The 17,026-nt window shown below is 34.9% G+C and overlaps 1 protein-coding gene across 1 annotated transcript; it reads left to right on the top strand.

Annotated features, from left to right (window-relative positions):
* Positions 1-3,975: 3,975 nt before the first annotated feature.
* Positions 3,976-15,217, top strand: LOC306882384 (calcineurin B homologous protein 1-like). The gene is made up of 7 exons (XM_079436972.1): positions 3,976-4,310; positions 6,225-6,297; positions 9,094-9,174; positions 10,547-10,674; positions 11,050-11,111; positions 12,155-12,277; positions 13,039-15,217. The coding sequence occupies exons 1-7, from the start codon at positions 4,244-4,246 to the stop codon at positions 13,090-13,092; spliced, it is 588 nt and encodes a 195-aa protein (XP_079293098.1). The 5' UTR covers positions 3,976-4,243; the 3' UTR covers positions 13,093-15,217.
* Positions 15,218-17,026: the final 1,809 nt, after the last annotated feature.

Genomic DNA, 17,026 nt, shown 5'->3' with positions numbered 1-17,026 from the left:
ATTTTAAAATATATAATTTTTAAATATATTAATAAAAATATACCAAAATGGCAAAACAATTTGCTAAAATAAGTTTCAAAAGTAAATATATTTTCTACCAATGTAATTGTTTTTGCACATTTTTGAAAAAGCATTTTCAAATATAGGCTATAATATATATGACAACAGCTTTTGGATTTCTTCAGTCTGCAGCATTCGGGGGGTCTCTCTCTCAAATGAGCTGAGACCCTCTATGTGGGCAAGTAACCAGCGTCAATATTTACCCAGCTGCATGAAAGCATGTAATGAGTGTTTGGACTACCACACCATACACACATGCTGCTGAAAACCCCTAAACTCATGATCTCTGCCATTTATTCTCAAATATTTAGTAGCAATAATAAGAACAATTTTGTGCTGAATGTTTTGTTTCACCTGTATCCTCAAATTGTATAATAGATCTGCCACCACTACTATTTTAAAAATGGTAGCATATTTAATTATTTATCTATTTATTTATAACTATTTGCTTTCTCTGTTTTTAATTCAGAGGTTTGGTGTGATCCTTCAGAACAGAACGAGTATACTCTAAGGTAGTTCCTACTATGCAGTAGATGCATGTCCCCTTATGTGCAATTAAAATGTTAATTGTAAATATACATCGCTATGATTTATATTTTTAGTTTGATTTCAATATCAGAATAAAGTGAAGGTGAATGTATTTCACTGCTTTGGTTTGAGGTGAATGTTGTGTGCCATGCTAACAACTTATAATGAAAAATAGCGTTTCTTCATTTCCCTTTTGAAATGTTTCAAGCCAAACATCTTTCAATTGGTGTGCAGTCTCTAGTTTTTATTTCCGGTGCCCTCAGTAGCACTTCCATCCTTCAACTACCAATAACACCTTAGTCACTGACTGATTTATCCATGGTTGATACCAAGAAAGTATTGAGCAAACAGGTGAACCAAAGTGAAATAAATATCCATTGTAGTGTAGACATTTGAGACATGTGCACAGCTGAAACGCCTTAAATAACTTGCGTACACAAGAACCCCGAGCCGTGATTTTTGCTCCACACACGTGTATTAGTGTTCTCTTTGATTGTGGGAAATTTGAAATGTGTGCGTCTTTCCGAAGATAAGTTTTTTTTCCAAGGTGAGATTTTCATTTTACCATGTCCCTTCCACAACGAATAGCTTATTATTCTTTTATGATTGTTCAACTTAACATATATCATTGCAAATGTTACCCTGTGCTCTAAAAATAGGCATATTTTATGACATTGTGTCTTTTCATAATCTAGAGAAACGTGCGAGCATGTCAGTGGGGTACGGTTGAGACACAATGTACCCAGATTGGTGTCCTATTGCTTCACATGATGTTTAGTTATACAGTGTTATGATAATAGGATAAAAGTCACATTTACACACATGCTACACAAATTATGTTAAAAACTATATTTGTGATATTTCAATTGTCTATTATTAATGGACATATTTTCTAACGTGACATCGCATTTTAAGAAATGTACAAGGTGGTAAAGTGGGTAAAGCTGAGACACCCTTTATAGGTTGCTATACAGTATCAGTTCAATCATAGAAAATAAAATGCATAGAGGCTGTGTGTGTTTGTATTACCTACATTATGGGGACCATATTTCCTGGTAGTGTAGTAATGCTAGTAAATTCTAACATTATGGGAATATTTTTAGGTCCCCATGATGAAACAAGCTTATAAATCATACAGAATGATTGAAAATGTAAAAATGCTGAAAGTTTTGAGTGATGCCAACTTAAAATTTTAAGGCAACCAGCTTCAACAGATTTTTGAGTTTTCTCAACGTGTTGTTTTATGCAACGAAAAGTTGAGAATCTCCTACAAAAATAATTTGAGAGAACTCAAAAAATCTGCTGAAGTTGGTTGCCTTAAACAATTTTAAGTTGGCTCAACTCTTTTTTTTACAGTGCAGGTATGTACAGTATACAGTATTGTTATTTTTACTGTTATGTTTGTATTGTTTGCCATATATTTTCTAGTGTTAAATATTTTTTTCCTATTTTGTTTAACTGAATCTGAATTAAATAAATCAAATAAATAAATTTATTTTTAAACTGTAATTATTTAAAACTGTAATTTAGCAATTTATTACATTTGCAATAAATGGTTAGCCAGCTTTAGAGCATTAAGAATGGGTGTCTCAACTGTACCATGCTACTGTTTAACTGTACACCATATGGGTACAGTTGAGACAACAATCCACCTCATGTTTATGAGCTAATTGTGCTAAAGATAAACTACTTATGGCTATTATCAATTTATGATATTTTAATACACAAGCAAAAGAAATATCACGTGAAAAATCACTTCATTTCAGCATCTAGTTTAGTGATGAAAACAGCAGAAAGTGTCTCTACTGTACTCAGTCTACCTCTGTCACATGTTTAAACGGATGATGACTTTTCTTTCTGCTTTAGATGTTCGAAGTTCCGATCTGAATCAAAAGATTTGCAAAGTTCCAAATCAAATGAGACATCTCATACCATTTGAAGTGAATGTTAAATTTATCAGTATATATTGTAATACATATTTGAGAACTTATTGGTGTATTTGATTATATTAGTCTAGATAGAGTGATAGTCAATGTAAAAAGAGCAAATGAGAGAAGCAGATGAACACAAAACAGCACAATAACAAAGTTAAAGAGGGTAAACTTTATCATTCAACTGAAATGTGCTCGTATGTTTTAAACACTTCAGCTTTCTCCGCACATGTATTAAATATGGTATCAGTGACCTATTTCAGATGAGGCCGAAAATACAATTCCAGTGGTTACATACAGTACACATATATATAATTGTTTGATCAAAATGATTGCTGTAGGGACAATTTAGTAGTCGCTGGATATTGGTAGGGACATGTCCCTAATGCCCTACTAAATTCTCTCTCTATAGACATGGATTATAACAAATTGTGGCTTTATTGTAAAAATGACTGTTACCTGAGAGCTTCATAAAACTCTGTTTAGCGATAGCTCAAGCTGATTTTATACTTTGTGTTTCAAAATGATAGTGGAATGTCATTTAGATCAGTATTTGCATCAGTAAAGCATAAAAATATTAGTGGTGGAAATGATACACATTGAAATTCAACACCATCATGAAAGACACCTGCACCCTTTTTTTCTAAGAAATGAACTCTACCTTTTTGTTTCCATTGTTCTTTTGCGTTCTAGCTTCTCACAAGCTATAATTAATTAAGTGTCTGAGTCAGGGTTAAGCTAAAATTAAAACATGTTTTTCTTAACTGAAATAAATCTAATAAAATATAAATGATAGATTAAAAAAAAAAAAAAAACTAAACTTATTTCAGTTAATTGCCAGGGCAACATTTATCATTTCTGTGAAGTTTAAGTTGAAGCATTAAAATTGCTCAAATAAAACTGAAAACCTAAATAGTAAAAAATTCCAAAAGCACATAAAAGTTCTAAAACTTTAACAAATTTTATAATAAAAACAAAGTATAAAAATAGCTCATTCAATATATTAATAAAAACTAAAATGGTTCCCTATATAAATAATTTTCTGAATCTGCCATTTAATTTGCTAGAAAGAAAATCTTTATTTTTTACTTTATTTGAAATAATGTTAGACTAATAATAATAACACTTGAGTTTTTAACAACAAAAACTAATTCATTTTCAGCCAGATAGTTTAAAGATCAGGAATGAAAGTTTATTTCTTTAAGACCGAAAGGATATAAATTGCAGAGAGTTTAGATTATTTATATATTTATATGGCTTTCTGTAGAACCCTTCAGTTCTATAGTGCTGTTCTCATTTTGTGAATGTTGCATTTTTCTGATATTGTCACTCACCCGCTTTATTCGATTTCTAGGAATCTTGTGTTCCGCCCTCAGCAGAAAACACACGCCTGCCCCTTTAAATCCCGCCCACCTGACAGACAACCGCACCGACCAATCATAGCGCGTTATTCTATGGGCGTGTCCAGCGCACACAAACACCGAGTCGGCAGACGTCATGTAGATCCACTCCGACCAACCTTTAGCTTAGCCTTTAAAACTCTTCCTTTATTCAGCTAGATTTGATTTGGATCGCTCCCGAGCCGGTTGTAATTAAGAAGCTGGAGGTGAATAACGCAGGCCAGACAGTGGTGAAGGCTGACTGCTCATCCGAGCTCTGTGTTTAGAGATCAGGAGTGAATTTCATGTGTTAGCTCGAGCTGATCTCCAGTAGAAACAGCAGTCATGGGCTCCAGAGCTTCATCTTTACTCAGAGAAGAGGACATTGAAGAAATCAAGAAAGAAACTGGATGTGAGTAGCAGTTACAAGAGCTAAGATACACCCCCTTATAGATATATAATTAAAAATATATATTTTTAATTAATAAGAAGCTCAGAACATGTTCAGCCTCAACTACCAAGATAAACTAGGTTTCTTGAGTGTGTGTGTGTGTGTGTGTGTGTGAGTGAGTGAGAGAAGAGTTTATTTGCAAAAACAGATAACTCCGGGGTTTTTTAATTTTCAAAAATCACGTTTTTTATTAAGCTATCATGTTTTTATTGTATTTTATTGTGTTAGTTAACTGATTTTTTATTTTTTAACCTAATAAAATAACCCAACTGCAGTTTGATTGAGATTAATCGCAATGCACAATATGAACTCTTCACATATATATATATATATGTATGTAGTATAGTGAATAATGAGGGCATGTTTTTCATGCTGTTTCTCACCAAATGAACACATCTGTTTGCTTGTTGTTGTACAATAGATTAAAAATGTTTGTCCATTGAAAATTACTGTGAAATTTAGGTTAAAAAAGGCATGTTTTCCATGATAATTTTCACTCAGTGTACAGAAGGAAATGTTTCTCAGAAGAGTGTCTGAGAGAGCAGAATGTATATAATACTGTATAAAACAATAGATAGATAGATAATGGGCCAATAAGTGTGTAGGGCTGGGTGATACAGTGGTGTGAAAAAGTGATTTTTTATTTTTTTTTAAATAATTTGTCACACTTTAATGTTTCAGATCATCAAACAAATTTAAATAGTAATCAAAGATAACACAAGTAAACACAACATGCAGTTTTTAAATGAAGGTTTTTTTTTTAATGAAGGGAAAACTAAATCCAAACCCACATGGCCCTGTGTGGAAAAAGTGCTTATCCCTTTGATATTTGGTAAAAAGGGTGTTTTTTACACTATCATTGAAAAAGTTTAACCAAAGTATGTTATAGACTTTTCATTAAGACCCTAAAGAATCCTATCAACTTGTAGAAAATGGGTATCCGATGACCCCTTTAAGAACCGTTCACTGAAAGATTCTAGAACTAGAGCATCACTGTGAAACCCCCCCTTTTCAAACAGGGTGAAGTTATGTCTGGATCAGTGTTTGCATTGCACTGATGAAAAAAAGGATATTTTAATGACACCGTTTGCACCTGTGCAGCTGCAGTTAGAGGTTTACAAAATGTTATGAGGGCCAAGCAGCATTTTCTGATCTCTGCCGTCTCAGTGCTTCGGCCTTCTGTACGGATGAACCTCAGGGAGAGAAACATCCACCCCCACTACATCTAGAAATAGACTGGGGATATGCTTTATATTGGAGCTCTTTAGGTTATATGTTAGTCTTTATTTTGCAGACCACACAAACCAAGTTCAAAAAGTCTGCAGGCGGCCTTTTTAGATGTTTTGAATAGCTAATAACCATACTTTCTAATTTCAAGATTTGTGTGCATGTTTTTCATTAACTTTTTTTACATGTTTGTAAACCCAGATTTTACTACATTCCTTTAAAGCCACATAAAGTGCTCTCCATCTTGTATTTGTCTGTTTTTTTTTTTTTTGTTTGTTTTTTTCAATCTCATACTCTGGTGTGAACCTACTGGGCAGAAGCCAGGATTTCACTCCGCTTTTCTTTGTGGTTGTGTTTTAACTCCTGACTGAACATCACTTTTGTGACTTCCTTCATCATGTGGGATGGTTCTGTATTCATTCACCTCATTTACTCTCAATCTTTGTTGATCAAAGTCTGAATTGTTAATGTTAATCTTTTCTGTGATAAAATGGGAAAACCACTTTCCATGAATACATACTGTGCCAAAGCAGCTTTTCTCTGGTGTGTTAGGTCATTCAGATAAGCTTTATCCAGTCAATCTGATGATTACATCTGTGACTTGAATGTTCACTGTTTTAACCAGACCTTGTTTTGTTTGTTTTCCAGTCTCCCACAGTCAGATCACCCGCCTCTACAGCCGCTTTCACAGTCTTGATAAAGGAGAAAATGGAGCGCTCAGGTACATGCAATGAGTTAGTTGAGTAGTAATGAACTTTAACCGTGTGTTGTTGCAACACCTTTAGCCCAAGAGGAATTAGGTGTTACACAAGCGGCTCTGTTACGTCTGCATGCTCGCTTTTAATGAACATCCCTTGATCGTCTGCGTTTGAATGTATTCTGGCTCTCTGGTAAACATTCACACCAGCCTCAGGCTCTGTAAGTTAATGTGTTAAGGAATGGCTAGGTCAGTGTTTGAATTTTGATTATGAGGAAAAACTTCTTTCTATTACACTGCTAAAAATACCACTTTTATTGTAAATATTCCTTGTAAAAGAGGGCGCTCAAGGGCTGTTATGAAGCGTGTATTTCCCTGTGCCAAAGTTGTTTGCGTAATGTCCTCATAAGTGACCTCTGTACACACTGTGATTATGATCGATGAAAGGTTGTCATAAAGAGAATGAGAAAGCAGTAGCACAGTGGCGATGGTTAAAACCTGGTGATAAATCCAGCATTAATAATAGTGCATTTATAGGACATTTATCACAGATATCATCCACAAATATAGCAGTACGTCTTATTTTTGTGCATTTGATACTTGAAATGGATTTGGTACCATTTCTAATTAAAGTTTAATACACTATATTGCCAAAAGTATTGGGTCGCCCCCTTCTAATGAACCGGTTTGACTACTTTAGTAATTTCCATGAGTACAAATCTTAATGTTTAAGCATATAATGATGAATGAATGATGCATTTATATAGCGCTTTATTGTGTATTGCTGTACACCCAAAGTGCTTTACATTACAATCATGTGGGGGGGGTCTCTCCTCAACCACCACCAGTGTGCAGCATCCACTTGGATGATGCGACGGCAGCCACAGGACAACGGCACCAGTGCGCTCACCACACACCAGCTACAGGTGGAGAGGAGAGAGTGTCAATGAGCCAATCAAGTGGATGGGGATTATTAGGAGGCCATGATAGACAAGGACCAGTAGAGGGAATTTGGCCAGGACACCGGTATATATTCTAGGGAACTGTGTGCTTCTAATTTTACAGCAACAGTTTGGACAGAGCCCTTTTCTAGTCTAACATGACAGTGCCTCTGTGTATAAGGCAAGGTTCAAAAAGAAATGATTGATTCAGTCAGTGTGGAAGAACTTGACTGGTCTGCAGAAAGCAAAGTCCTGATCCCAGCTGAACACCTCTGGTGTGACTTTAAATGCAAGTGTGACCTTGAGCCGAAAACTCATCACCAAACACCAATGATTTGTACATACACTATATGGATAAAAGTATTGGGACACCCCCTTGTTTAGAACAGAAGAAGGCACTTCCAAAACTGTGGCAACAAAGATGGAAGCATAATTCACGTATTTAAAAACTGTATTTCCATCTTTGTTGCAACAGTTTTGAAAGTGTCTAAATACAATATACAAGTCATTGGTGTTTGGTGATGAGTTTTCCTGCTAAATAAAGCCAAAAGTACTTTTTATTTTGTTTTGTATTTTGTGAAAAGAACTATATGAACTACAAAAATGGTGAAACTATCAAACCCCCCCCCCCCCCCCCCCCCCCAAAAAAAAAGAAATAACAAAAAAAACTGTGACCAGGATTTTTGTTTTGAAATTTTAAAGAATTGCTGTTATTTTTATACTTTCTACCCGTCAAAGAACCTTGAAAAAAATTATTTCCACAAAAATAGCTGCACACTTGCTTTCACCATGAATAAAATGAAAGGAAATGTTTGTTGTGCAGAAAATCAACATATTGGAATGATTTCTGAAGGATCATGTGACACTGAAGTAATGATGCTGAAAATTCTGCTTTTCGTCAAATAGATAACAGCTTTTTTAAATTGTAATAATTTCACATTAATATAATTTTTGCTGTATTTGTGCTCAAATGCAGCTTTGGTGAGCAGAAGAGACTTCTATCAAAAACCCCAATCTTTTGATTGGAAGTGTATAATATCCCAACTTTTTACTTGAAAACTGACCCTTATGTAAAGCGTTTCTGTGACGTGTCGTATGAAACTAACTCCTTCTGTTTACCAAATATGCAGAAGTCACAGGTTGTGTTCATGTTATAATTGTTTGTTTTTAATGGCAACATCCTCTGTGGTTTGAAACCAGCTGAGATGATGGATAGTTCAACAAACTTCATCAGCAATATGGTTAAAATAAAAAAAATCCAACAGTGTCGATGACCTTCTGTACGTGTTGTCACCCCAAACATCCGTCAAGCTGAGATTAGAGACACGGGCTCTTGTTTGAATCATAAATAGTCTCAGAAATCAGGGTGAGGAGTGTGTCCTCTGGATGTCGAGTTCACTTCATGACTTTCCTTATGCACGAGAAGGTTACTCCCAGATGAAACTGCTTTGTCATTATTGTAATGGAATTACAGTAATTATTACACAGTATTCATAATTACTCATATCAGCCTTATAAAGCCTGGTAGATGTCAAAGTATCCTTTTAACAAGTTCTGTTTTCACAGAATTACGGATGGGCTTTCCTTCTTTATTACATGTTACACGATCCAATGTCAACCCAAGAGCACAGAGCTGAAAAACACTTACTGGCTCAAAGTAAAAAACCTGAAAACAAACAAACCATGTCAGGTGTTTCTGCAGATTTACTTTTCACTAGGGACAGCTGCTTTTCATTTGTATTCTTAAATAAGGATGGCCTCTCACGTTACTTTATACACCCGGCTAGTTTCTGTAGGCGCATCTGTGTGCAAAACCTGAAACGTATCCGAAATGCATAATAACCCTCCCTCCCTCTCTCTCTCTCTTTCTTCCCCTCAGCCGAGAAGACTTCCAGAGGATTCCTGAGTTGGCCATAAATCCTCTCGGCGATCGGATAATTAATGCCTTCTTCCCAGAGGGGTGAGGAACATGTCATAAGACATTTGAAACAGCAGATAGATCTTTTATTGCACTAGTATAGTATACTGTATACACACGGATTGGATTTAATGCTTTTTTTCTACTTGTTCAAAGAACAAAGTGCACAAATGAAAGAAAACTATTAAATAGTAAAGAAAAGACAAAATGGGTAATAATAAAATTTCACGGCAAAAAAAAACATATATATATATATATATATATATATATATATATATATATATATATATATATATATATATATATATATATATATATATATATATAAGAAATTCAATTCTGGATTAATAAAATATTAAATAAAAAACTTTTTTTTTTTTTTTTTCTTTGCATTGTTACAGTTTTCATGACAAATAAGTTTTAATTATGAATATATATTTAAACGCTACTGTTCAAAAGTTTGAGGGTTGGTAAGATTTTTTATATTATATTACAACTTTGTGTGATGACACAGCTGAATTTTCAGCATCATGACTCCAGTCTTCAGTGTCACAAGATACTTCAGAAATAATTCTCACATGCTGATTTGCTGCTTAAGGAAAACATCTTATTAATATCAATATTGTTGTGCTGCTTATTTTCTTATTTACAAAATGTGATACTTTTTTCCTGGATTTCTGATGAATACAAAGTTCAGAAGAACAGCATTTATTTGAAATCTAATTTTTAAACATTAAACATGTCTTTGCAGTCACTTTTGATCAATTTAATGATTCCTAGCGGAATAAAAGTATTAATTTCTCTCTAAAACTAAATGTACTGACCTCAAACTTGTTAACGGTATTGTTCAAAAACAAAGTTATGAAAATAATGTCACAATGCATTATGGTTTTAAAACACAGGTTTAATTTTCCCTATGCAAAATTATGAGTTTTTCGTTTGTTTGTTCTGGTTTTTCTTTATTTTTCTTTTGAGGGCAAATTCTTGATCAATTTGTTCCAGTTTCTCAGAGATTGTTGTTTCCATATCAGTGTTTGTGTGGATTTTTGGCTGTAATAATGTTACTGTATGATATAACGTTCAGTAACTTCTGCAAACTCAATCATTACTGTCTCAAAACACACAGCATGTGGGTGGTGTCACATGGGTTATTGGTTTCTTCTTGGTTTGAATGTTCCCATGTGCTCAAATTCCTTAAAGTATGAAGAAACCACCTTGAGGCCATGTCAGTGAAAACATTGTGAAGTCTAAATTAGGACAGCAGTTTTCATGTTTAGGCATCAGGGAGCTTGTCTGGGGCTGCTTCTGGCCCTGCAGAGATTAAACCCATATCAGTCGACCACTAGTGTGACTCTGATTAAACACAACATCAGTTTTAAAGTCTTTTTGTGTGTGTCTCTCTCATGTATTTCAGTGAGGATCAGGTGAACTTTAGGGGCTTCATGAGGACTCTGGCTCACTTTCGTCCTGTGGAGGATAACGAGAAAAACAAAAACCTGACTTCTGGCGAGCTGCTGAACAGCAGGGCCAACAAACTCCTCTGTGAGTCCAGCTCAAACACCTCTTATATTAATATCAAGTGTCCACAAAAATATTGAGCAGCACAACTGTTGTCAACATTAATAATAATATGCATTAAAAGCTTTCAAGAGCAGTCAGTCATATAATTTTACTTGAGTATCATCTAAGCATTTAAAAGCAGGCAAAATGTCATTTCCAAAGGGAAACAAAGGGCTTGAACTGATCCTGGTCTTAAACTTGCTTGCTCTTTCTAAGGATCCTGTAAAACATGCTTTAGCTGCTCTCTGCCAGAAAACCTGTTCTCTGTTACCAGGCCTTGCAGTGTGTTCATCTAGCACAAAGTGTTACAACTTAAAGCTTTTAATAATATTTAGTTTTTCTCTTATTTCTTCGCAGTTGCTTTTCGGTTATACGACCTTGACAGAGACGACAAGATCTCTAGAGATGAACTGCTACAGGTAAGAGAATCATGCTTAATGTACAACACAAGACCGCTACACCTGTCTCTGACACAGGAGACACAAGAACGTCCTGTACCGTCTGAACAATGAGGCACTGACTCACCTGCCCTTGCCATCTGAAACCAGAAGACGCTCTGTTAGACTGGGAAACCCCGTTACAGCTGGATTTCAGAAGAGCAGGTTTAAGGGACTTACTTCAGGGATATTATTTTTACATTCATTTCAAACACTGGAAATAGAATTAATTGCAAATGCAAAATGTATAAAACTGGTTTATACTGTTGTGTAATCAATGAACGCAAATGTTAATATAGCTACAAAATACTTCTGAATTATTATTGCAATGTGTAATGTTGCAATGTCCTTCTATTGATAGGGAATATTTATTTATTTTAACATTTTATTTTTAATAATTTAACAATATATTTTTATTCATTTCTAGTCAGATTTCTTTTTAGTTGCTTAGTTTTTGCTGACTTCCCCTTCACATATAAAATAATAAACAGCACTTTGCTCCACTTAAACAGGTTTGTCGTTCCCAATAGCTTTTAACTGTACCATCTTGAAAAAAGCCTCGTTATAAAGCTTCTGTCCATTTAATTTTTTTGAGATATTCACAAATCAAACCAAACTGAAATAAACAGTCAAGACGAGTATAAAAATGATAATTGATAAAGAAATGTTGATTAAAAATCAACTCATTTTTGGGTTAAAATTCTAAGGAAGGATATGCAATGTGAATTATAAATAATTGTATCTAGCATACTTTACTATTACTGGGTGGGTCAACACTGAATAGGCATGGAAATGTCATTACTGCATTTTAATTGTTCAGAATTCTAACAATATCAAATCTAGTATGAACCTTTTTTGCTGGTCTTTTTGAACCTCAGGAGATCAAAACAAATTTGATTTCCCATGAAATAAGTCATTTGGAAAAGTGCATGCATAGGGAATTGCAGTCTGCTGTTGAGCCACTTGATGGCACCAGATAATCATGTAAAACATATAAATATAACAGAGACTTGCATGTTTTCCAGGTTTTGAGGATGATGGTGGGCGTGAATATTTCTGATGAACAACTTGGAAGCATTGCAGACAGAACCATCCAGGAAGCTGACACTAATGGAGACATGTGTATTTCCTTCAGCGAGTTCACCAAGGTAATGCCTGGAAAAGCAGTATGGTCGTTCTACTTCAGGGAATAGTCCAACCAAACATGAAAACTAGCTGAAAGTTTACTCACCCTCAGTCCATCCAAGATGAACATGAGTTTGTTTTTTCATCTGAATCAAGCTGGAGAAATTTACCATTACATCACTGTCTCAGCAATGGATCCTCTGCAGTGAATGGGTGCCGTCAGAATGAGAGTCCAAACAGCTGATAAAAACATCACAATAATCCACACCAATCTTGTGAAGCCATGTGTTTGTGAGAAACAAATCCACTGTAAAGGTGCTTTAACTTAAAACCAAAAATAAGTCCATAATTTATTAATAACACTTAACATTTCCAGTGAAAAAGTTCATCATCTATTGTCCTTTCATATCAAAATCCACCAGAATATTTGGTGCTTGATCTGAACATGTTTCTCTCCTGATCCAGACGAGATTAGAATGTAATATTAAGGATTAATTTTCAACTGGAAGCAGCAGAAGTTAAAAACGTCTCGATGGATTTGATCATTACAGCCATGCAGCGTTTCACTTCACAAGACATTAATTGATGGACTACTTGTGGATTATTGTGATGCTTTTTTAGTCTGAGTCTGATGGCACCCATTCACTTCAGAGGATCCATTGGTGAGTAAGTAATGTAATGATAAATTTTGCCTCAGGAAAGCAGCAGTGACATGAAAGTGATTCATTGATTCCAGAGTTTTTGGGTGATTTATTCATTTTCAAACACATTTTTCGTTTCTCAGGTATTGGAAAAAGTGGATGTCGAACAGAAGATGAGCATCCGCTTCCTTCACTGAAAACCAAACGCGTTCTGAACTCTGATTGGAGGCCATCAGTGTCAATAGAAATAGAGATCTTGACATTCTGGATCTTCTCTCTGTGGGCTGATTCATCCTTCATAAACATGGTTATGTTTGTTCCAAACATCTATCACTCTTGAGTTGCTGTTGCACTAGAAGGGTGTGTCCAGTGTCTTCACTATTTTCAAGTCACAGCAGCTTAAATCTTGTCAAATTATATTTATTCGAGCTGTGAAAGCAGCTGATTAAAACTTTCCAAATGGCGAAGCTGCACTTATATTGACACTGACGGATGCTTGTTGTCATGCCGATTTCATCACCAACTTAAAAGCCAAATCTTCCGAGAAACTTTCCTTCTCACCCTTAAAAATGATATTTCGCTCCACAAAAATACCTCAGTGTAAGGGTGGATAAGGGTGTTTTCATTCACGTCATTTATAATGATTTTAAGTCAACACATAAAAGGGAGTGAAATGGTTGAATGCCTCTCTTTACGCCAAAAACTTTATTTCATCCAAATTTGACATGCCAACATTACTCAATGCTAACGCTGAGTATTAAACCGTACGAGATGTGATGCACACCAAAGTTCATCTCATCTATCTTAAAATTGTTTGCATGGCAGACGATAACAATTGAAAAAAATCTGTTAGACCTTGCATTTGAAGGATGGACTCAAGAGATATAGATATATAGAGGGACCAGAATATAATAGCTTGTGCTGCATAGACTCCTTTAATTTTGACTGGTAAACAAACAAATAGAACTATGGAAGGCCATAAATGTAATTGCAACTTTTTATCTCGCAATTCAAACTTTTGAGGTACCAACTCATAATTGCTATTTGCTAGATATAAAGTGAGAATTGTGAGAGAAATTCACAATTCTGACATTTTTGTTGCAATTGCAAGTTTATGTCTCGCAATTCTGACTTTTTTCTCAAAATAGAGTTTATATTGCAATTGAGGAAAAAAGTCACAATTAAAAAAATGTTATTCAGTGGTGGAAACAGGCTTCCATATGGAGCGCTTAACAATGTGACAGTCACTTTGAACCCTTTAGCGACACTACAATATTTTGAACAGCCAAATACAACTCCGCTTTTTCAGAAAATGTAAAAATCTTTGCAATTCTGTTTAGTGGTTCAGACATGATTCCCTTCGCCTTTTCAGCTCTCATTCATTCGGTCCAGTCAAATTGATTTAGTGTTGGGTGTGATTTGTGCTATATGACGTATGTTCTCAGAATTGTCATGCATCATTATTTTTAAGAAGGATACTTGAAGCCAAACGTCACTCAATTATTTGTCCCTTGATTGAACACTTAAGTTGATCAGGGTGGCTGTTGCATTTTAATGCTTTTTCTCTTTGCTTTTATAGATATATGAACAAAATCAAAGTTATGTGTCCTTGACCGATGTAAACACTGATTGTTCGATTATCAGTGCTACAAATAAATTCACATATCGTACACGGGTACTTGAAATTCTTCAGTGCTTCTTTACAGATTTCTTGAATACGTTTGACTTGTTGTAGTGTGAAAGGTTTTCACAGTCTTTGCTGAGAGCAAAAAATAAATGACAATGTGGACAATGTGGTGTCATAATCATGAAATACACTTGAGATGTGGACCGTATGGTTTTGATTCAAATAAATTCAAGTGCCATGATTCCCTAATGTTTTGTGCTGCAGCTGTCTCTGTGTGATCCGGTCTGTGGTGCGACAGACTAAACAAAATCCAAATAATTGTGGATACAGCAGGATGCTCATGATGAAAACAAGCTTTCGTAGGATTTAAAAGCAGAATGTTAAGCGTTTGCGTATGTTACAGCACTTGCAACATTATTTGGAAATTTCGCTAATCTTTTGAGAAAAGATGGATGAAGTTCAGTTTGTGTAATTTCCTTGGACGTGAAAGGTATCCATTGTGACAGCACTTATTTTTATTTTTATACAGTTCCAAGTATTATCAAGACCAATGCTTCCAATACCAATACTGATCATTCTGTTTTATTTTATTGTTGTTGTTTTTGTGATTTCTCTGTATAAAATTGGTAATTACAGCTGTTTTATATTGTATTAAAAGCTGTCATCATTAACAGTAAAACACCAAAGTATGAGACGACAAAATCCAATTATTCAGAGGACAGAAGGCATTTAGTAGATACAGCAGAAATTTCCATATCTAATATGATACTCTAGGCGTCACAGGGTAAAAGTCAACATCCAGATTAGGTAAAAATGAACAGGTTGCATTTCTCTAAAGCATTATGAGATAAGTTGATCATAGAGACCTTTGGTGGCAATGGATCTATGATCTACTTAAGCTTACAATGCTTCTGAGAAACGCAGCCCAGATTTTTGATATGGAAACTGGGGATATTTTCTAGTTTTATTATCCAAAAATTTAGAGAGAAAAAAAAAAGTTTTTGTTTTTTGAGTGTTGAGGGTTCCAAGTCACTTTTATTTGTGACCATGGAGCACAAAACCAGTCTTAAGTCGCTGGGGTATATTTGTAGCAACAGCCAAAAATACATTGTATGGGTCAAAATTATTGATTTTTCTTTTATGCCAAAAATCATTAAGATATTAAGTAAAAATCATGTTCCATGAAGATATTTTGTAAATTTCATACCGTAAATATATCAAAACTTAATTTGATTAGTAACAACTTTAAAGGTGATTTTCTCAATATTTCAGGTTTTTTTTGCCCCTTCAGATTCCAGATTATCATAACAACCCATACATCGAAGGAAAGCTTATTTATTCAGCTTTCAATTGATGTATAAATCTCAATTTTGAAAAATGTATCCTTATGACTGGTTTTGTGGTCCAGGGTCACATTTATATAGCGCTTTATACAATACTGACTGTGTCAAAGCAGCTTTACAGTGTCAACAGGAAAATAGTTTGTCAGTAATGCAATGACAAAGAGTCATTTTTCCAGCTAAAGTCAATTCATTGATGATTCAGTGATGTCATCATCCAGTTCAGCTCTCTTTCAATAGTGTCTATGCAATCAGCCAAGCGTCTCCAACTAAGCAAGCCAAAGGTGACAGTGGCAAGGAACCAAAACTCCATCGGTAACAGAATGGAGAAAAAAAACCTTGGGAGAAACCAGGCTCAGTCGGGGGCCAGTTCCATAAACTATTATTATAATTACTAATTATGATGGTTACAGGTCAAACTGAGCATAATTTGTTTCAATACAATGAAAAATAGTAACGAGTAACCACATATCAAAACAGTATAACAAACTATATATATATATATATATATATATATGATTAGGGCTAAATATATATGTACAGTGCCCTCCCCTAATATTGGCACCCTTGGTAAATATGAGCAGAGGCGGCTGTGAAAATAAATCTGCATTGTTTATCCTTTTTATCTTTCATTAAAAAAAATTCACAAAATTCCAACATTGAAGTAAAACAATTGAAAGTGGGGGGAAAATCTCATTGTGAAATAAATGCTTTCTCTAGTTGATGTTGGCCACAATTATTGGCACCCAATTATTGCAACGTCCTTTTCCCAAGAGAACAGCTCTGAGTTTTCTCCTATAATGCCTGAAGAGTTTGGAGAACACCTGATAAGAGATCAGAGACCATTTTCTTCATCCAGAATCTCTCCAGATTCACAGCTTCTTCTCTTCAGTTCACCTCACTCATTTTCTGTAGGGTTCAGGTCAGAGGACAGGGACAGCCATGGTAAAAGACTCATTTTGTGCTCAGTGACCCATTTTTATGTGTATTTCGATGTTCGTTTTGGATTGTTGTCCTGGTGGAAGATTTCTAAGGCAGTCAGGTTTAGATTTCTTATCTGTTGGTATTTGATAGAATCCATGATGCCTTGCATCAGAACAAGATGTTCAGGACCTCCGGCAGAAAAACAGGCCCACAACATTAAAGATCCAGCAGTGTATTTAA

Source organism: Barbus barbus (genome assembly GCF_936440315.1).
Source record: "Barbus barbus genome assembly, chromosome: 16".
Classification (NCBI taxonomy): domain Eukaryota; kingdom Metazoa; phylum Chordata; class Actinopteri; order Cypriniformes; family Cyprinidae; genus Barbus; species Barbus barbus.
This window is presented reverse-complemented; position numbering and strand designations above follow the sequence as displayed.